At 39.6% G+C, this 22083-nt stretch overlaps 1 protein-coding gene across 9 annotated transcripts in view; it reads right to left on the bottom strand.

Moving 5' to 3' along the window:
• cep128 (centrosomal protein 128) overlaps positions 1-22083 on the bottom strand; it is a 170107-nt gene that overhangs the window by 135721 nt on the left and 12303 nt on the right. For 6 of the 9 annotated variants that reach the window (XR_014031059.1, XM_081378455.1, XM_081378457.1 and 3 more), the window contains exons 6-9: positions 19098-19189; positions 18904-18976; positions 18533-18655; positions 13894-13980 (exon numbers count right to left, since the gene is read on the bottom strand). Coding sequence is in view for 7 of the 9 variants with exons in the window: in XM_081378455.1 (XP_081234581.1) it covers positions 13894-13980; positions 18533-18655; positions 18904-18976; positions 19098-19189 (375 nt within the window). In the remaining 2 variants the exon portion in view is untranslated. The remainder of the gene's footprint in view (positions 1-13893; positions 13981-18532; positions 18656-18903; positions 18977-19097; positions 19190-22083) is intronic. The other 3 variants (XR_014031058.1, XM_081378458.1, XM_081378459.1) reach the window with 2 other exon arrangements.

Genomic DNA, 22083 nt, shown 5'->3' with positions numbered 1-22083 from the left:
TCTCAAAACCCTCCAACCACCCTCGCATGCCGTCTGACCTCACTGACAACCAGTGCCTCAGACCACTGCATAACACAACGCACATGCTGCGCGTACAGAACAACATTATGAGTTGTGCACCGATTGACATCACAATGCCAAGGCTTGTACTGCCACGGCGCACAAAGGGGGATAAACTGCTAATGTTCATCTATAACGCATCATCTGCTGCACAACGCAACACCAGAGACACTGACGAGACACTGAAGCAAGCGACAAGCCGACAGCAAGATGTGGCAAAACATGGGCCAAGGCGAACTAAACCCAGTCGCCGCCCACAAAGTAAAAAGACTGCCCTGTCCAATCAAAGACAACCCTTGCTGGCTTCTTCCTCCCCTTTCTCTCTCTCTCTCCCTGTTGTCTGTGCCAGGTTGCTGCTGTGGTTCGCCATGCTGTACTGTTTGCCAACCAGAGGACAGCTGCCACCGAGAGAACGACCGAGACCCCAGATCACTGACGGCAGGACCTACCCCCAGCAAGTGCATGTTCGACTCATCCAGCCCCGCCCGGTCTACAGAGCACACCACCCCAGCTCCGTAGCCCAATACATCTGGACAAGTGTCCGACGGACAGAGGACTCCCCTTCTCACGCCGAGGCCAAGGTCGAACACATGTTCAACCCACTTGAGAAAGTGACTGTTGCACAATCGGGACTCCTAAGCACCAACCACCACTCCAGCCAGTTCCTGGGAGCATTGCTCAGAACCGGAGCTGCTGCCAGAACTCTGTTTAACATTGGTGTGTCCAGTGTAAATGCAGCGAACCAGACCGCAAACTCCATGAAGCCGCAGTTTACTGTCTTACAGAGTGACTTTGTCCAGACTCAGCTGGTTACAGTGCCAACGACAGACATGCTGTGGGAAGTTAGCTCCTCCAATGACAGCATAGCCACAGGTGTAATCCCACCATACCTGATACTAAGCCTGATGCTAACTGTGCTGGTTTCCGCCATCAACACGCCAGCTGACTTTCTACAAAAACACCTGGCCTACTCTCTGGGTAGCACCATCTCACTCTGCGTCGATCCCGAGCAGAGAGAAGTGGGCCTTCTCCTAAATCCGCCTATCATCGAGTCAAGCCAAGTCTACAGACTTACAGACATTTGCAAGGTCAGGTTTTGGGAAAACAACACCCACCTCAAGATAAGCCCTCCAGACGTGGTGGCCTACCACGATGGCGACACACAACGGTACTCAGCTCCAAACCTACACCTGTGTACTATGACCAAAGACATTTGTTATCTCTGCCTTAGCAAACCCTTACTCAGAGACAACGCTGAAGAAATCTGCGGGTTGCACCCCCTGGTCAGCAAAGTCACCCACACACAAGCAGAGATAGCAGGTGAAAGGTGGCGTGCTAACGCACCTGTGCACACCGCCACTGTCACTCACGACCAGCATGACACAACCAGCCGTGTCAACATGCTCAACCAGAAAATGGGACTTCAAGTACTGAAAGGTGTCATCCTACACCTTGATGGCCTGACATGGTACCAGCTTCCCAGCAAAGAGTACCAGACAGCACTGAAACTACCATCCTCCAAAAACTTCAACGTCACCTTGAATCCAGGACTGGAACTCCGTAGTGAGAAAAGGGGGTCCCAACTCATGGACATTGCTCCTGCCAACAAAGCCCTCCGAGCACCGGCTCGACGGCCCGTTCTGAACACTTCATCTGCGGTCCGAGGCTGGAACGCCGCCGACATTGGGCTGTGCACCTTTGCAGGTTTCAGACGGAATCCCCAGAAAGGTGGTGTCAAGTCAGAGACCACGCCGAACCTCATCGAGCTGAATCCTCAGCTCCAAGCACCACCTGCCTTCCTACCGTCATGATCCACCTGCTACACGACTGTCATGATTCACCTGCCATGTGACCATTGTGATGATTGTCATCCGACGATGTCCACACGGACTTCACCGGACGAAAAGGGGGAATGTAGCCACATTGGCTATGAATCATGGCTCATTGAATCAGAACATAAACGCACATTCCTTCTTGCTGTCCCACTCTGAACCCCCGAAGGTAAATCAGTTGCTTTGGCTCCAGCTAGTCGGCCAATTGACTTTTACGACACTAATTTCACCTCAGAGACATTCCGAACCCCCCTTTCCCCTCTCTGGACCACAGAGAGATAACGAAACTTGAAACTTTCTACACACACACAAACACACACAAACATCCCTTTGTGTTTAAATTAGGATAGAATATACTTTAATTTATGTACAATTACATTAGGCATGTGTGATTTAGTTTGGCTTTATAATAGAGGTGTGGTTTTGAAATGTATTCTTTAATCAATAGTGTTTTAGTAAGAGAATGTTCAACAATATTCTCTGGCAATTGCCTTCCCCCCACTTTGCTGTTTTATTGCCTAAAGGAATGTCCAGCAACAAAGATTTTAGGAGTGGAGCAGTGTTAATCTTTAACCCTACTTAAATCCTACATTTTCTATATGTATAACCATTGAAGAAATATGTAAACCTGAATGTAATTTCTCTTTTCCACGATTGTTCTTCTCTGTGATGGGTTGTTGTATTCTTGTAAACCTTAAAGGAATAATGTTTCAGATGTGCACCGTTGCAATCATAGATATGCCATGTGGATCTTTTTAAAAAGTCTAATTTTCATTCCCACTTGTAAATGCACATCACATTTTAGGTTAGTCTTATTCCCAGTTTGTTAATCGAACTTTTAATACTTATCTTACAGAGTAAGAAGGTACTTCTAGGCCGTAGCTTTTAAACATACCAAATTTGGTCTTGAATTAAACCTCCATATACCCGTAGGAAAGATATGGATACCAAATTATGATAAAATGCATTTTACTGCAGTTATAATTGTTTAACGTAGAAATGGCATGATCCTAAGACTGCCATAAAACATGCAAATCAAACTCATAGTGAGACAAAGAACTTTTCTCCCGCCTGGAATTTCGCATTCCAATTGGCTCAAGCCCCAGGGAGGAGTGAAATTCCTGTGCCCTAGAAAAGCGGTTACACTCCGCGTTCCGTTCAGTTCTGTTCTGTATTTCCTGTCGTCTTGTTTTTGTTCCTGCACTTTCACGAACCCGCCTCGTCAGCGAGAAGACCTTATGGCTCCCTTTGGGAGCGTTTTCAATTTTCTTTAAGTCTTTTCTTTATTTTCGTCTTCGGACTCCATGAAGCAAACGCAGCAGACAACTTCAACTCAGAGAGAAAGACTCTTTCGAAAACCCCGCTACCGCAAGAGAAGAAGACACAAGAGCGCGAGCCCGGCTTTCTTAAAGAAACACACGCACGATGGTCTTAGGACACACGCATGAACTCTGCGTTCTTCAGCAACAAAGAGAACCATTTTGCAAGATAAGTTTATTGAACTTTTAATGTGATTTGATTCCTTGCTGTCTCTCAAAAGGTTACCTGTGTTTTTTTGCGATGAGAGAGAGCATCTCGGTGATCTCTCTCATCCTGAACTTTAGTTTCACTTTCTCCCTTTCATCCTCTCCCTATCTCATCTGTTATCCGTTTGGTCTTGTAATGTTTTCATCCGTATGTTTCTGTTGTAAATATGTATTTACTCTGTGTATACTCGTAGTTTCGATGTAGTATTAGTCTAATTATTAAATTCCATATGTCCTTGACTGACTCTGTTTTAATTGCCCATGTTACTTAGTCCCTGAAATGTTCGATCTTAGCTATATGCTTTACCTTGGTAGGCTACGATTTAAGTAACCTAATTTTAGTCTACAGACACCGAGAGTGTCTTTTCAAGGCCTGGAAAAGATACTCTTTCTCGTGTTTGTAAGAAGGATAATTTTCCTTGAGAGTTAATTTAATCTTACGTACAATCTGTTCGCTGGACAAACAGATTGTTTGATAACTAAATTAATTCCATTAAAGTTATCCCATAACTTCGAGCTGAAATAAGAACAATTGATGTATTAATGACTAACCATAACCCGTTATGGTAATCGTTCATATATCAATCTAGTTCAGCTGCGATAAATTAATGTAACTGTAACATACAAAATATTAATCATATTCATGATTAATTATTAAAATTCCCTATAGATCATTTGAGCTAATATTAATATTAATGTACGACCCATTGTTTTTACAATATATATATATATATATATATATATATATATATATATATACACACATATACATACTGTGAGGAAAATAAGTATTTGAACACCCTGCTATTTTGCAAGTTCTCCCACTTGGAAATCATGGAGGGGTCTGAAATTGTCATCATAGGTGCATGTCCACTGTGAGAGACATAATCTAAATCCAGAAATCACAATATATGATTTTTTAACTATTTATTTGTATGATACAGCTGCAAATAAGTATTTGAACACCTGTCTATCAGCTAGAATTCTGACCCTCAAAGACCTGTTAGTCTGCCTTTAAAATGTCCACCTCCACTCCATTTATTATCCTAAATTAGATGCACCTGTTTGAGGTCGTTAGCTGCATAAAGACACCTGTCCACCCCATACAATCAGTAAGAATCCAACTACTAACATGGCCAAGACCAAAGAGCTGTCCAAAGACACTAGAGACAACATTGTACACCTCCACAAGGCTGGAAAGGGCTACGGGGAAATTGCCAAGCAGCTTGGTGAAAAAAGGTCCACTGTTGGAGCAATCATTAGAAAATGGAAGAAGCTAAACATGACTGTCAATCTCCCTCGGACTAGGGCTCCAATGCAAGATCTCACCTCGTGGGGTCTCAATGATCCTAAGAAAGGTGAGAAATCAGCCCAGAACTACACGGGAGGAGCTGGTCAATGACCTGAAAAGAGCTGGGACCACCGTTTCCAAGGTTACTGTTGGTAATACACTAAGACGTCATGGTTTGAAATCATACATGGCACGGACGGTTCCCCTGCTTAAACCAGCACATGTCAAGGCCCGTCTTAAGTTTGCCAATGACCATTTGGATGATCCAGAGGAGTCATGGGAGAATGTCATGTGGTCAGATGAGACCAAAATAGAACTTTTTGGTCATAATTCCACTAAACGTGTCTGGAGGAAGAAAGATGAGTACCATCCCAAGAACACCATCCCTACTGTGAAGCATGGGGGTGGTAGCATCATGCTTTGGGGGTGTTTTTCTGCACATGGGAAAGGGCGACTGCACTGTATTAAGGAGAGGATGACCGGGCCCATGTATTGCGAGATTTTGGGGAACAACCTCCTTCCCTCAGTTAGAGCATTGAAATGGCCCGAAAACCATTCAGTATCTGGTGTGACCACCATTTGCCTCATGCAGTGTAACACATCTCCTTCGCATAGAGTTGATCAGTTTGTTGATTGTGACCTGTGGAATGTTGGTCCACTCCTCTTCAATGGCTGTGCGAAGTTGCTGGATATTGGCAGGACCTGGAAAACACTGTCGTATACGCCGATCCAGAGCATCCCAAACATGCTCAATGGGTGACATGTTCGGTGAGTATGCTGGCCATGCAAGAACTGGTATGTTTTCAGCTTCCAGGAATTGTGTACAGATCCTTGCAACATGGGGCTGTGCATTATCATGCTGCAACATGAGGTGATGGTCGTGGATGAATGGCACAACAATGGGCATTAGGATCTCGATCAGAAATTCTTTGGTTATGCAAACCGATTTTTGCAGCAGCTGTCCGGGTGGCTGGTCTCAGATGATCTTGGAGGTGAAGATGCTGGATGTGGAGGTCCTGTGCTGGTGTGGTTACACGTGGTCTGCGGTTGTGAGACCAGTTGGATGTACTGCCAAATTCTCTGAAACGCCTTTGGAGACGGCTTATGATAGAGAAATGAACAATCAATTCACGGGCAACAGCTCTGGTGGACATTCCTACAGTCAGCATGCCAATTGCACGCTCCCTCAAAGCTTGCGACATCTGTGGCATTGTGCTGTGTGATAAAACTGCACATTTTAGAGTGGCCTTTTATTGTGGCCAGCCTAAGGTACACCTGTGCAATAATCATGCTGTCTAATCAGCATCTTGATATGCCACACCTGTGAGGTGGATGGATTATCTCGGCAAAGGACAAGTGCTCACTAACACAGATTCAGACAGATTTGTGAACAATATTTCAGAGAAATAGGCCTTTTGCATACATAGAAAAAGTCTTAGATTTTTGAGTTTAGCTCATGAAAAATGGGGGCAAAAACAAAAGTGCTGTGTTTATAATTTTGTTCAGTATATATAAACATGTACATACATGTTGCTCACATATTATTATTGTCAAGTTTGTGCTGAATACAGTGTAATGAGATTTTAGCCATTAATATGTTTATAAGCAACTGAAAAAAAGCACAAAAGTCAGGGCATGTCAAAACTTCTCCATGGCCTCAAAACCCCCTCAACCCCAGTTGATTATCACTTGAACTTCGGCATCTGTGTTAACACACGTCTTCCCAGTGGTGCAATGAAATGAGCGATAGGCACCTCACCCAGAGACTGTGGGTTTGAGTCCCGTGTTGTACAACTTTATAAAACTGTGTGTAATGTTATGTCTTTTCAATTCCTTTATAGCTTACCGGGTAAGCGCTGAACTAATCTTTCTTCCTCTTGGATTAGAAATAAGTGTGTGTTTTTTTTTTCATTCTGTGTTCATTCTCATCCGAACTTCTGTTCATTTTGAGTTCATTCTCACCTGTACTTCTCTACCTGTTTTTCATGTACATTCAATTTCTGCTGTTTTTGCTCTTCCTGCTCTGCATTGCGCTACAGTCACTTCAGCCCTGTATAACTGCTTGCAGTTCTTGTCATTATTATTATTATTATTTTATACATTTAGAACTAGAATGATTTTAAATAATTTCTATGATTTTTTTTCCCTCCAAAAACTGTTACTGTCATACTTGAGTACTGAAAAGCTGTCCTAATCTGCTTTAACACATGCATTACATCAACAGTGCATTACTAGTCTAGCACTGTTACAGGATCAAAGATGCTACATGCATTAAAGTTAATAAAAAAATGAAAATATTGTGCTACAAATCTTAAATACTATCTTACTATTGATCTGCTCCTGTCTGATCGATTGCTCCTGTCTGCCTCGCTGCCTGCTGTGAGTGTGTTTGCTTCGGTGCTGTAAGCTCCGTCTTAGCCTCGTATTTCCTTGTTTTGAACCATCATTTACTACAATTTCTAGTTGTTTATACTACTACTAAATACAGCTTACCCAACATCTCAGATTAACCTGACATCGCTAGCTTCCGTTACTACTAGCACAACACGCTAGTAATTCGCTAGCCTGTTAACGCGCCACCTGTGCGCTCAGCTATTTTTATTTATTTATTTTTCTCGCGCGCGCTCGCGCCTTTGAGTTCATAAAAGCTCAGGTGAGTAAGAATCACTCAACAAACACGGTGAGTAATGTCTTGTCCTGTTATTGTCACCTGCACTTCATGTCACATGTTTAGCATAGCCTTTTTTGTTGGCATTATAGGATTTATATGTGATAAATGCAAGGAGACAATTAGGCTGACAGGGAAGATTTCAGAACTAGAAACACGCATCCAAACTTTAATTGAGGATAGTAAGAGTGCTGGAGCTTCAGATACTATTTTGGATGCGCCTAGCATAGTGAACTCTTTACATGATGCGGTTCCAGCTGAATTAGTGCCTGCGCAGCCGGGCAAATGGGTGACAGTGAGGGATCGCTCTAGTCGCGGATCAAAAAACCACTCTTCCGTTCCGATTACCATAACAAATCGATTTGCCCCGCTCAGTGAAACACCCACTGAGAATGATTGTGCCCTAGTTATTGGCGATTCTATTACACGGAACGTGAAAATAGAGAAACCAACCACCATAGTCACATGTTTGCCGGGAGCCAGAGCGCCTGACATCAAAGCAAATTTAAAAGTGCTGGCTAATGCTAATCGTAAATTCTCTAAGATCATTATTCACGTCGGCACTAATGATATTTAACTCCGCCAGTCGGAGATCACCAAAATTAATATTAAAGAGGTGTGTGAACTCGCAAGTACGATGTCAAGCACTGTAATTTGCTCTGGTCCCCTTCCTGTTCGCAGGAGTGATGAGATAGTTAGTAGATTGTGTTCGCTTAACGGTTGGCTGTCTAAGTGGTGTCCGCTTAATAATATAGAATTCATAGACAATTGGAAAAGTTTTTGGGGCAAACCTGACCTGTTGAAAAGAGATGGTATTCATCCCTCCTGGGATGGTGCTGCTCTTCTTTCTAGTAATATGGCACATAGTCTTAGAGCTCAAACATGACAATCTGGGGCTCAGGTCAGGAAGCAGACAGACTGGCTAAACCAACCGTCTGCTAGCGGCCTTGCGTCACCAAGGTCAGATAAATCCCATCACATAGAGCCTCTTTCACCTAGCTATCATCATATAGAGACTGTGTCTGTTCCCCGAATTTGGAAATCCAAAAAAACGTTTAAACCCATCTAAGGTTAAAAATTTAATTGATGTTCAACAAATAAAAAACAGCTATAATACAGATGAGCAAATGCTAAAGCTTGGGTTGCTGAATATTCGATCGCTTACTTCAAAAGCACTCATTGTTAATGATATGATTTCAGATAATAACCTAGATGTGCTGTGTTTGACAGAAACCTGGCTAAAACCAAACGATTACATTACTTTAAATGAGTCCACCCCGCAAGATATAATTAAATTAAATATAATTCTTTTGAAGTGTTAGTACTTAATGTAAAAATATATAGTATAAATGATAAATCACGTTTGAGATTTGTGCTGGCTACTGTATACAGGCCACCAGGGCACCATAAAGATTTTATCAAAGAATTTGCGGACTTTCTATGAGAATTAATATTGACTGCAGATAAAGTACTAATTGTTGGTGATTTTAATATACACATCGATAATGAAAAAGATGCATTGGGATTGGCATTTAAAGACATTGTAAACTCAATTGGAGTTAGACAACACGTGTCAGGACCTACTCATCGTCGTAATCATACTCTAGATCTAATATTATCACATGGAATAGATGTTGATGCCGTTGAAATTCTGCAGCAGAGCGATGACATCTCAGATCATTATCTAGTCTTGTGTAAACTTCATTTAGCCAAGGCTGCAAAGCCGACTCCGTGTTTCAAATATGTTAGACCTATCACTTCTGCCACTAAAGATTGCTTTATTAATAATCTTCCTAATCAGTTTCACCATCTCAGCATCCCAGATAGCTTAGAAGAACTCGATATTGCAACAGAAACTTTTAACTCTCTCTTTTCCAGCACTTTAGACACAGTTGCTCCGTTGCGCTTAAAGAAGATTAAAGAAAATAGTCCAACGCCGTGGTACAACGAGCACACTCAGGCCCTTAAGAGAGCAGCCAGAAAAATGGAGCGCAACTGGAAGAAAACAAAACTAGAGGTATTTCGCATTTCATGGAAAGAGAGCTCGATTGCTTACAGAGAGGCCTTAAAAGCTGCTAGATCTGCTTATTTTTCAAACCTATTAGAAGAAAATAAACATAATCCTAGGTATTTATTTGAAACGGTGGCTAAACTAACGAAAAAGAAAGCTTCAAGCACCGAAGTTTCCAAGCAACACAGCAGTAATGACTTTATGAACTTCTTCACTTATAAGATTGATAATATCAGGGAGAAAATTGCTAAATAACTATGCAACCGTCTACTACAGTATCGCATCAGGCAGTGCATTGTAGTATCCCGGAGGAAAAATTTGATTCGTTCGTTGCTATAGAAGAGGAAGAATTTACTAAACTCGTTAAATCATCTAAATCTACAACATGTATGTTAGACCCTATACCGACTAAGCTACTGAAAGAAATACTTCCAGAGGTCATAGATCCTCTTCTTAATATCATTAATTCATCTTTGTCTCTAGGATACGTACCAAAAACCTTTAAGCTGGCTATGATTAAACCGCTTGTTAAAAAACCGCAACTTGATCCTACAGAATTAGTCAATTACAGGCCGATCTCGAATATACCTTTTCTGTCAAAGATATTAGAAAAAACAGTATCTTCACAAAACTGTGTTCCTTTCTTGAAAGAAATGATATCTGCGAGGATTTCCAGTCAGGATTTAGACCGTACCATAGTACTGCGACTGCTCTCGTTAGAGTCACAAATGATTTGCTCTTATCATCCGATCGTGGTTGTGTCTCTCTATTAGTGTTACTCGATCTTAGTGCTGCATTTGATACTATCGACCACAACATTCTTTTAAATAGACTCGAAAATTATGTTGGGATTAGTGGAATTGCACTAGCATGGTTTAAATCATACTTATCTGACCGTTATCAGTTTGTAGCAGTAAATGAAGAGATGTCTCATCGATCACAAGTTCAGCATGGTGTACCACAAGGCTCAGTACTAGGACCGCTGCTGTTCACTCTGGACATGCTACCATTAGGAGATATCATTAGGAAACATGGCATTAGCTTTCACTGTTATGCCGACGATACTCAGCTCTATATTTCTTCAAAACCTAACGAAACTTACCAATTCACAAAATTAACGGAATGCATAGCGGATATAAAAAATTGGATGACTCGTAATTTCCTACTTCTAAATTCTGAAAAAACAGAGTTTCTAATTATTGGACAAAAAACTTCCTCACATAATAACCTAGAATACTGTCTAACACTTGATGGCTGCTCTGTTAAGTCTTCGTCGTCGGTTAGGAACCTGGGTGTGCTCTTTGATACCAATCTTTCATTTGAAAGTCATGTGTCCAGTATCTGTAAAACTGCATTTTTCCATCTTAAAAATATATCTAAATTACGTCATATGCTCTCATTGACAAATGCGGAACAATTAGTTCATGCGTTCATGACCTCAAGGCTAGATTATTGTAATGCTCTACTGGGTGGTTGCCCTGCACGCTTAATAAACAAACTACAGCTAGTTCAAAACGCAGCAGCTCGAGTTCTTACCAGAACCAGGAAGTATGTTAGAAGTATATTAGCCCGGTTCTGTCAAAACTGCACTGGCTCCCTATTAAACATCGCATCAATTTTAAAATATTGCTGATCACTTACAAAGCACTAAATGGTTTAGCTCCGCAGTACTTGAGCGAGCTCTTAACGCATTATAGTCCTTCACGTCTATTTCGATCTCAAAATTCCGGCCAGTTGATAATACCTAGAATATCAAAATCGACTGCTGGCGGTAGATCCTTCTCCTATTTAGCACCAAAACTTTGGAACAGCCTTCCTACCATTGTCCAGGAAGCAGACACACTCTGTCAGTTCAAAGCTAGACTAAAAACACATCTCTTTGACCTAGCTTTCACATAATACATTATAGACTTCTATAATTCAATGTTAGGCTGCATAGATTAGGTCAGCTGGAACCGGGAACACTTCCCATAAATCCTGATGTACTCGTTACATCATAAGAAGAATGGCATCTACGCTAATATTAGTGTCTTTGTTTATCCCGAGGTTTTCCCGCAGCCTGACGGATCCAGGCCGTATCCAGATTAGGGTTGGGTATCGGTTGGGTTTTATCCGATACTAGTACCTTCTCGGTATTTTTCAAACGGTTCCGGTGCTTAAACGGTTCTTGAAACGGTACTTAACAAAACTAAACCGCACACACTTTATCAAAAAAATAATACCTCTGTGTGTGTGTGTGTGTGTGTGTGTGTGTGTGTGTGTGTGTGTGTGTGTGTGTGTGTGTGTGTGTGTGTGTGTGTGTGTGTGTGTGTGTGTGTGTGTGTGTGTGTGTGTGTGTGTGTGTGTGTGTGTGTGTGTGTGTGTGTGTGTGTGTGTTGATTTTCTGAAAAAGATTTTCTGATTTCTGATTAAATGAAAAATTGTGCCGTTTAAAAGGCTACTGATGTAGCCGAAAACACTTGAGTTAACATCAAAATTTTGTCTTCTCATATTATGACTTTTACAAAACAGAGAAATATCTGACACTGAGCAAAAATATTTAACACACAGTATAGCCTCATATAAATATACTTGATATTGATATACTTCATACTTGATATGCAAGATTTGCAGTTGGCATTAAAATATTAGACTTATCCGAAGAGGAACACTGGCAGCTGAACTTGAACTTTAGTCAGGCATGTCAAAGGTTTTGGGTTCTAATCCGCATTCGTAGTTTTTTTTTTTTTTTTTACGATTATGCTCATCAGTGGTTGTATATCAAGCAGGGACACTTTGTGTCCTTTATATTTTGTGATTTCACCAGAATGAATAGATAGGCGTCGTCTAGGGCTTAAAGGGATACTCCACTTTAAAATGAAAATTCTGTCATCATATACTCACCCTCATGTTGTTTCAAACCTGTATGAATTTCTTTCTTCTGCTGAACAGAAAGGAAGATATTTAGAATAATATCAGTAACCAGACAGTTTCTGGTCTCATTGACTTCCATAGGCTAGTAGGAAAAAAAAAATACTATGGAAGTAAATGAGACCAGAAACTGTCTGGTTACTGATATTATTCTAAATATCTTCCTTTCTGTTCAGCAGAAGAAAGAAATTCATAAAGAATTGAAACAACATGAGGGTGAGTATATGATGACAGAATTTTCATTTTAAAGTGTAGTATCCCTTTAAATCAAACTTCATTCACGCACATATGAAACCCTTGCGTACACATAGGCCTACTAAGTAGTCATACATGTATACTGCTGAATGCTCAAACTAATATGAAATGCTCAACATCACATCTAAAGTCGCTCACGCACAAACACGCAAACTCTACACACACGAGACGCGCGGAACTCTCCGCGCATACTCATCTGAGACGCGAGCACACACACACACACACACACACAAACTCTCCGCGCACATAATCATATAGACGGCGCCTCATAAATAGATCGATCTCCGCAACGAAGCGCGCGTCCGAGTGACAGTGCGGTGTGTCCCACAAGAGAAAACACTGTATCCGCGCCACTGATCGCAGCGGCAACGAGCACTTTGATCACTTGATTTAAAAAACGCATTTCAGCGCTAGATCGCCTCTTATTTAACAAACGAACTAAATTAATGCTCGCTCTGCTGGTTTACTGGAGATGTTTTATTATTGGATCATTCGTGATCCAATATGTTTTATAGGGGGCGGTAAAAAACGTCAGGCACCGAAATCAGGCACCGAAAGTTTCGTTCTTATTCGGTCTGGTTACTACCGTTTACGTCGGAACCGGTTCCCTATTGGAACCGGGTCTCGGTACCCAACCCTAATCCAGATCTGATGAAGGACCTTCGCCTGGACCCGATGACAACGCAGTGCTGAAGTGCCAACTAGTCTCTCCCTATCCCTTTACCACTCTACAGATAAAGCGTTGTCGGGAAACTCAATTCGCGTATCTACCCCGAATTGATAAAATAAAAGAAAATTCTGTATCAAAAATTATAAGGAAACACTAGTACTTTGTTTAGGCTTGGTTTGTAGGGAATTTACAAACTTGCGTACATATATTCAAACGCACATAACTATAGAACCAATTCTTAATGCGCATGTGAACGCCATCAGCGTTTCTCACAGGTTCGCGTTTAAAGTCTATGTAGAGAGAATTGTGTCGTCTTAGCGGCCCCTAATTTAATAACAAATGATTGTTGCGACGGAAGCGAATCAATCATAACTAACCTTAGCTGGAAATTAACTTTACTAAAGAACCGCTATAAAGCCAAAACAATCTCTGTTACCATAAATTATACGTTTATCTCTGTAAAGCTGCTTTGAAACAATCTACATTGTTAAAAGCGCTATATAAATGAAGATGACTTGACTTGACTTAAATGATTGTTTAGGTTTGAACGTACAGAACCAGATGTAATCACAGCTTACATAAACTTATCCGAATAGCATACGAGGCACTGAGATTAATAATATATTTATGGCATTTATGTACCTTGAGTCAATATCAAAGACAAACACACCTTGCTTCTCTCGTTCTCTGATCTCTGCAGTCTGTTTCTGAAGGCCTCATCAGACTCTGGTGTTTGGGTGTCATGTCTTATCAAAGCCTTTGAGGACAGAGTGGAGCCGACAAGGAGAAAGAAAAAAGGATTAGCAGCCTTTGTGTTAACATCCCCTCTTCTCCACTAACTGATGGATGGATGGATGGATGGATGGATGGATGGATGGATGGATGGATGGATGGATGGATGGATGGATGGATGGATGGATGGATGGATGGATGGATGGATGGATGGATGGATGGATGGATGGATGGATGGATGGATGGATGGATGGATGGATGGATGGATGGATGGATGGATGGATGGATGGATGGATGGAATCTCTATAATGTGGTTTAACTATAATGCAGTGCTATACTCAATTTGTCTTTTTGCATCAAGCATTTGCAATGACATGCATTTTTGTATTTGCATTTTCAGCACCGCTTGAGCATTAGCTTTAGTATGAATGTAGGTACTTGTCACTTAAACACACACTCACTTGTAAATAGCTTTAGTACGAATGTATCTACAAAGAATATGATTGTAATGTGTATATGAATGTAAAAGTTATACAAAAATAAAAGGCAAGTAGGGTTTCCTTTATTATTGGGCATCTTTTCAGCTATATGCAAGCGTATAATATAATAAAGCTTTCAATAGAATACAAATAGTCAACTTTTCCTGAAAAAAAATATGTTAGTGGTGCACCACCCATCACCACAATGATACTGGGTGTTGTCAAAAGACGTCACCCAGAGCTCTACGGTATTCTGTTCTCTAGATATAGCTCACTTTTCCTCCTCCAGTGTAAGTATATAGGATTTTTTCACTAGTTTTATTGTCCACCAAGCAAAAATCACAAGTCTGATTGCTTAGGAAAATAATGAAAAATATTCAATAATGAATAATGAAAAAACCCTCTCAACTTCATTCATTTCTAGAGCACAAAGAGTATAAGCACCACTACGAATGCAAAACTGCTTATACTGTATGTGGACTGGCAGCAATAAAAGCCATGGGATTTGGTCCAAGTAAAAATTATGCTTGCCTTAGAAAGCACCACTAATTAGTTTTCTGTAGACCACTGAGTAATTGCATTTGCATATACAGAAGATGTAATGTACTAGAATGAGTTTGAAAAACAAAAGTGGGAAATAAAATATATTGGAGTAAATTTAATTCACTTTTGCAGATTTGAGAGTAATCCCCTATGAGTTGCAACAGAAACTCACATACATTATGTGCCACATGCCATTTAATGTGAAAAACCAGCATGAGTGATTCCAGCATGCACATGGAGCACAAGATGAATTTGCTATATGTACTCATGTACAAGACAGTTGGAAATTGATGTATCATCAGAAATGACACACGCAAACATCAAAATAACTGAGATGCATAATTACAGAAGGCGAAACATAATTACTATGATTAATTGTATCATAGACAGACCCCAACTTCCATATCACATTAAGGTGCCACCCAGCCAAAGACTGATGTCATTAAATCATTGGGTTCAAATTCACTAATAATTGTGTGGATTATTTCGTATTTGTACGAATAATGTAAATATTAAAAAATATATATCTGCTTAATTCACAACATGTTCGTACCATCAGGGGCGGACTTTACCATTAGGCAAAGGTCGGCAATTGCCTTGGGCCCCGAGCTACCTTGGGGCCCCCAACATGCCCTATTAACTTATGCTTAAGTTTTTTTTATTATATATTTCTAAAACTCCATTTGCGAAAAATGGCATCAAATCATTAGTGTCGCGGACAGGAGGGGGCCCCCGCCTCACTACATTGGACTATTCCATTGTCTCACCAACTGCGCATCTGCGAAAGTGACAAGACTGTGCCAAAAAACTGACGGAGAAAAAGAAGTGATTGACAGACAGAGTGTACAGAGTAGTAGACAGAGTAAAAATTAAGCGAAGCTAGCTACCCAAGCGGTGCTTAAAAAAGGAAGAAGCGGGAGGAAAGTCCGTAAAGGTGCGCAGCGCGAAAGATAAACAACACGCAGTAACAGGAGGACTGGGAAATACACAAACAGAGCACGACGAGTCTAAACGCGAAAATGTAAAGTTTCGAAGTTACCCAAGCGGCTCAAATAAAAGAAAAAGTGAAAAGACTCTGATAGGTAGGCTATTTGGGAACGCTGCCAAAGATGACAAACTTTTTTACGGCTAGCCTACTGTTGGGGATACAGATCAGGAACAACAACGTCCAACGCACAGAAAAATCGTGAAGCAGAGGACACGGAGATCGACAGACAAAACTGAGCAGTTTACTTATGAATCATGATATTTAAAAAAAATCTCAGCTCTCAGATTCTGTTAATTCTATTACGAAATTTAAGACCGTTTTACCATTTTAATGTGACGTGACAGATTCCTATAGCGGCACGTGAACTGATCATCTAAATAAACACGAATTAACTAACGTTATGTTGAAAGATCCAGTATAACTTACCGAAATGTATATTCCTCATTCATAATATCGATCAATAAGTGTTTTTCAACCGTGGAAAGAGGTAAAACAGCTGGAGAACAATCATCACATAACATTTACCTCGTGAAAGCCATGGCTAAAAAAAGAACTATAGTATTTGGCTAAATATGTGTAGGCTACTATATTATTTATTTTAACCTTAAATTATACCAGCTGATAGGGCTTTTTTTTCTTGAGGAAAAAGTGCCTAAATTGTGAAACGTTACCTAATATTTATCCAAATGAGTCAATATTGAATCAAATCACAAGAATTGAATCGAAATGGTGAAATTTGTCAAGCAAAAAAAAAAAAAAAAAAACGAAAAACAAAAACAAAACATAGCTTACCAGAAATTGTACCATGTAAACATTGTAACATGTTTCTGTTTAGGAGTAAAGAAGTATGCAGGGTTTAAAGGGGACATTTTTTCTCCTCTCTAACCTTTACTTCCCCGTAGATTAGCTTTACCTGCCTATATATCCACCATTCAGTCGGTACATATTTTTTTCGTTCTCTTTTAAAGATTGGATGGGGAGGGGCCCATTGCCTACCTACCTTCGCCTTGGGCCCCCGATTTGCTAAATCCGCCACTGCGTACCATAAACTGTAAAAAAATGCGTACGCACATGAATTTGTTCTTAACATCGTTCTGATGTTAAGTGAATTTGGAGTATTCTAAATGAGCGGCATCATGCACAAGGTTAGTCATTTGCATAAAACACACCCAAACCATCTCCACATAAAGGCTTTCCTTACAGCCCTCCATCACTCTCGTCACACTAGCCGCTGTTTGCAGACTGGATCATCTTTAACTACATATGATGGAATCTATTTAAGATTAAATTAAATTGTATTATTTAATCATTTTATTATATAATTTTATACATGGACAATCCAATTAATGCAACATCAATATAATAATAGTCGTGATAGGATGAAATATAACTTCTTAACACGATTATAAGGCCATACAGAGTAAGTGCTTTATGCGTATGTGTGGTTTCAGTTGTTCCTATATTTTTTTTTGTAAATTCAGAATGAATTTTAATACGAAATTTTTGGTGAATCGTGATTTGTTCTTGAAATCGTTCGTACATTTCACTCACAAATTTGTGCGTACGCATGCTAAGTTAATGAGACCCATTGTCTTTATGTTAGGTATCATTTTGAGGAAGCATTTCATAGTCTAAAATCACTTTGTGAAATGCTACGGTGACATCATTCTCTAACAGCGTTCTAGATGATATGGGTGTGCAAAAGAGCCGAACATTGTTTTTCTCAACCACTCTTTGGTGACTAAGCATTTGTTTATCTGCCTTGATTTGCTTGTCTTGTTTGTTTCTCATAATTTCACAACAAATGCATTATTTCTCTAGGCCTAAGGCACACCGCCTTTTCATTAGCAAACTGCAGTGGAGATGCAAATGAGGCTCCATTCATCAGTCACCTCTCAGATAAATAGGACAATTGTTAATGGAAGCTAAACACAAGCATATACTGTCCCCTGCTGGTAGGAGCACAGCATGAACCTGCTCTGAAGTTTCCACTAGATCACTGGTTTTAACACTGATTTTCCCCTATTATCATACCTCATAATGTCAACCGGGTATTTAGGCAATTTGAAGAAGTTCCTTTAGAGGTTCAACTGGAAGTATCTGATGCAAGTGCGCAAGGAACTTTTCATTCAATCACAAATTTGCTGGAGCTATGAAGCATTTTGTGTCAAGTCATGATATAAACACATTAAGCTAAAAAGCAGACAAATGACAGCAAGTGCAAGTCTTAGAGAACAAGTCGCATCTTAAAGAAGCCATATCATATCATATATATATTTTCCTTATTACCTCACTATTGAACACACTCAACAGAAATCACTGATATATTCATGTATTTGGGTTTCCCCACAGCAGAAACGTGTGTAAGTTCAGATTGAGTTCTTGGTTTCATTAAAAGATCCTTTTGGACTGGGGAAGGAGTTGTCAGTTCTGAAAGTTACAGTATGTTTTCATAGTACATCAACCTCAATTAGCTCAGAATATCCAGGAAAATGTGAAGTGTAATGATATGGCCCCTTTAAAATATTAGCAAATAAATAACAATATGCATTAGTGTAGTGTTCTACCTCCTGCAGTTCTCCAGACATGCTTTTTGGTTTCTCTCTGTGATATCTTTCAGAAAGCACTTGCTGCCGCGAGCGCATCTCATCCTCGATCTCCTGTAGACGTCTCTCCACCCGTAACGAGACCTAAGACACATCATACGTCTCAAACCTGACTTAATGTGCTGTTTTCAGCCCTGTTCAGCTAGAGCAAATTGCTGTTATTCAGTATATCATGTTCTGTACAGCAGGTCTCCTTAGAAACTGGATTCAACTTACAGCAGAAGAAAAGACACAACAAGTGCATTCTGACAAGAAGCAAGACAAGTGGTCGCAGGCAGCAAAAAAAAAAAAAAAATGAACACAACATGCTGTGTTACATAAGCAACACTTACGGTTTCTTCTCTCTGCGGTGCCTGTACGTGGCCTGCAAGAATCTCCAATGTCTTCTTGGTTTCTATGTCAGTCCTTTTGAGGGGCAGAAAGCAGAGAAAACACAACATTGTGTTTTTTAACAATTACACAAGGAATTTATTATCATCAACGAACACAATGCTTTGATTTGATCAGGTAGAAACATTAAAGGGACCTGTTTCTTCTGCTGATCTCTCTATCAATGTCATCACCCATCCGAAGCTGATCACTCCGCAGGTCTCTTAGGGACTGATGCATTGAGTGAACCTGAGAAACAAAGAGAATTAGATTTTAATGTGAGTGGTGGAAAATTTGCTATGAGGTTGCTAAGGTGTTTGGGTTGTTTGCACAGGCACTGTTTGGTGGTTGTCAGGAATTTCTTGGTGGCTGCTTACTTGGCCAAGTCAAAAGAGCCCATCCCAGAGTCTCTATTATATTTTGATATATTCCTTTAAATATAGCTTGAGTCCCTCATTCTATGCCATTTAAATGGGACTTTTTTTTTTTTGTCTGTTCGTTGTCCTCCACGTGAAAACTGCATGTTTTATCTCTTAAAAGAGTCAGTTAAAAAAATGTTGGTAGGAAAGTTATTATATACCTAACTGAAATAAAATAACCATGAATTATTGTCAATTAAAAAATTTTGATTATTTTTTACCTTTAAAACCTTGATTTAACGTCCTACATTACATGGCTACCTCCCAAATATATAAATAATTTAGCCTGATGAGGAAACCAAGGCAACCGTAGGGTGTTCTAGCACTTTTTAATTGGGCAGAATATAAAAAAAACATACCTGTAATAATTAATAAACTAATGTTTTGTTTAATGTAAACTAATGTTTTTAAGAATGTGATCGATCAACTAAATGTTCTACTGACAATGGCACAGATGCAGCCAGATCATTCCCATAATCAGTAGGGGTGTAATGGTTTAGATTACTTTTAGCACAGTTTTAGTGTTAGTTTTCGGTACGGTTCGGTATATGCTATGTTCATGGAAAAAAGGACTACTGTCAAATAAAAATAAGGAAAATAAGAAACAGATAATCAAACTAAAAGCAACAGCACAAATAAATACAATGGAGCAAAGATACAAATAAATAAAAAAAGGTTATTTCAGGTTATTTAGGTATCTAACAGTAGTTTTCAGGTACGTAAATTGAATAAAGCAATCAAATGTGAAATAACATTGCACATAATCTTCACTGAAAAAATTAAATAAAGATTAATCATTATTAAAGTTACAAAAGCTATTGATTTCCTTGTCTTTTGTTGTTTGATTAACATTTAAAATACAGACAGCAGGAATATTAGGCTGCTGTCACTTTAAGACATCATACACGGATACAAAATACTGATACTGATCCACGTGCATTCTGTTTACGTTTACTTAAGACATAACCTACTATGTTTGCTAGGATACTCTTCAAGATGGGCATGTTGACAATTTTTCTGTGAATTTGTCCGTTCAATCACAAGACTTGAAAGAGAACTCAATAATTGCACGCTGTACACACGCACTTTCCATGTGCGTGCTTTGGATGAGTACACACACAAATCTTATTACAGTGCGCAAGCGAGTTCTCTTCTGCTTCTTCTTTGAATGTTTAAATTAGCAAGGCTTAAATGAGTTTAGTTTAAACACAGATAGCAACATGTGCTGTTCAGATCTCACCTGCGCTTGCCTTGTGCGCTATCAACGCCCGGGTGATGACTGGTCATAATAGAGCATACGGCACTCACACTGAACAAAGTTCAAGGAGTCAGAATGCGTATCCATCGAGAGAAACATTCATTAGCCAAACTCTATGTCTGTTTTACGCATTGTTATTTTCAACAAATGCCGTGCCGAACAGTGGGTGGAGAACGGTATGGTTAATTATTTTACAGAGAACCGTTACACCCCCTATAATCAGTGCAAATTTCAGGGTTCCCACTCTAAACCAAATGTCAAATTCCCTGACTTTTCCCTGACTTTCACTGACTAAAAAGATGAATTTCCATGACCTAAAATGAACGGCAAAACAGGCTGCTGTTTTGCGGAGCACCGAGCTGTTTTGTTTTGTAGAAAGCCTTTTTTTAAAGTAAATTTGTTTTGTATAAATTGTATCTTAATTTTAATAATTTTTGGCCTGTATTTAATAAATGAGAAGCAAATATATAGCCGACAACATAATCATGGAGGCGCGCCGCGATCACTTGCATTGCACGTGAATTGGAGCACATCTCATCATAAATTAACTGAAACTCTGTGTATGCCTCACATACATGAGAAATACATCTAGAGATGTTCCGATACCCATTTTTCCTTCCCGATACCGATTCCGATACCTGGACTCAGGGTATCGGCCAATACCAAGTACTAATCCGATACCTGGGTGTGTATCTACAGATGCAATTCATGCTAGCCCTGTATGAATTGATAGAATTATTTTATAAAAGGTATTTTAGTTTTTCAATATAACTGTATAAAAAAGTGCAACAAATAAATCTAGGAATCTAAAAAATTATATATGAATAATAGGGGTGTAACGGTCCACAAAATTCACGGTTCGGTTCGATAGGATACGTTTTCAATGCAGCAAAAAGAAAGAAATGGCAGAGAAATTTCCTTGATTTACATTTTTTATTTTTTTTTTATTAAAACTAACATCATAAAGTATGATCATTTTTTACTTTGAGCAATGATGGAGCTATACTTGACATATAAAACAAAAAAAGCTCCTTATAAAAAAATGAAATGTAATATTGTAGTAGTTATAAACAAAGGTTTATTTTATTTCAGATTAACATTTCAGTGCAGCAATTTTATTCATAATGTCAAAATAAAACCAACGTAACGTTACTTGAAAGCACAATGTTCCTGGTTTCCACGTCAGCGCTGTTTGATCCGTTAATAACGGAGAATGAGAATGTTTCTCACTAGATCTCGCAGCGATGTTATTGTTATTACTTCTGTGGCGAATTCAAATGCTTTCTTTACTGGATGTCTTAGCGCTGTGTAGTAACAGTGTCGCTTGATCAAGATCGGCTCGCGCTGCACTGGTCCAAACTGTTTAATAGTCCGTGAAGCACAAAATAACGAGTAGCGCAGTTTTGTTCCGTTTTCATTAAGTTTGCCATTTGATGTTGGGCGCCAGCGTCTCTTAACGTTACATA

Source organism: Scardinius erythrophthalmus, assembly GCF_964197995.2.
Source record: "Scardinius erythrophthalmus genome assembly, chromosome: 11".
NCBI classification, from domain to species: Eukaryota; Metazoa; Chordata; class Actinopteri; order Cypriniformes; family Leuciscidae; genus Scardinius; species Scardinius erythrophthalmus.
The sequence above is the reverse complement of the archived record's forward strand: the minus strand, read 5'-3'. Positions and strand labels throughout refer to the sequence as shown.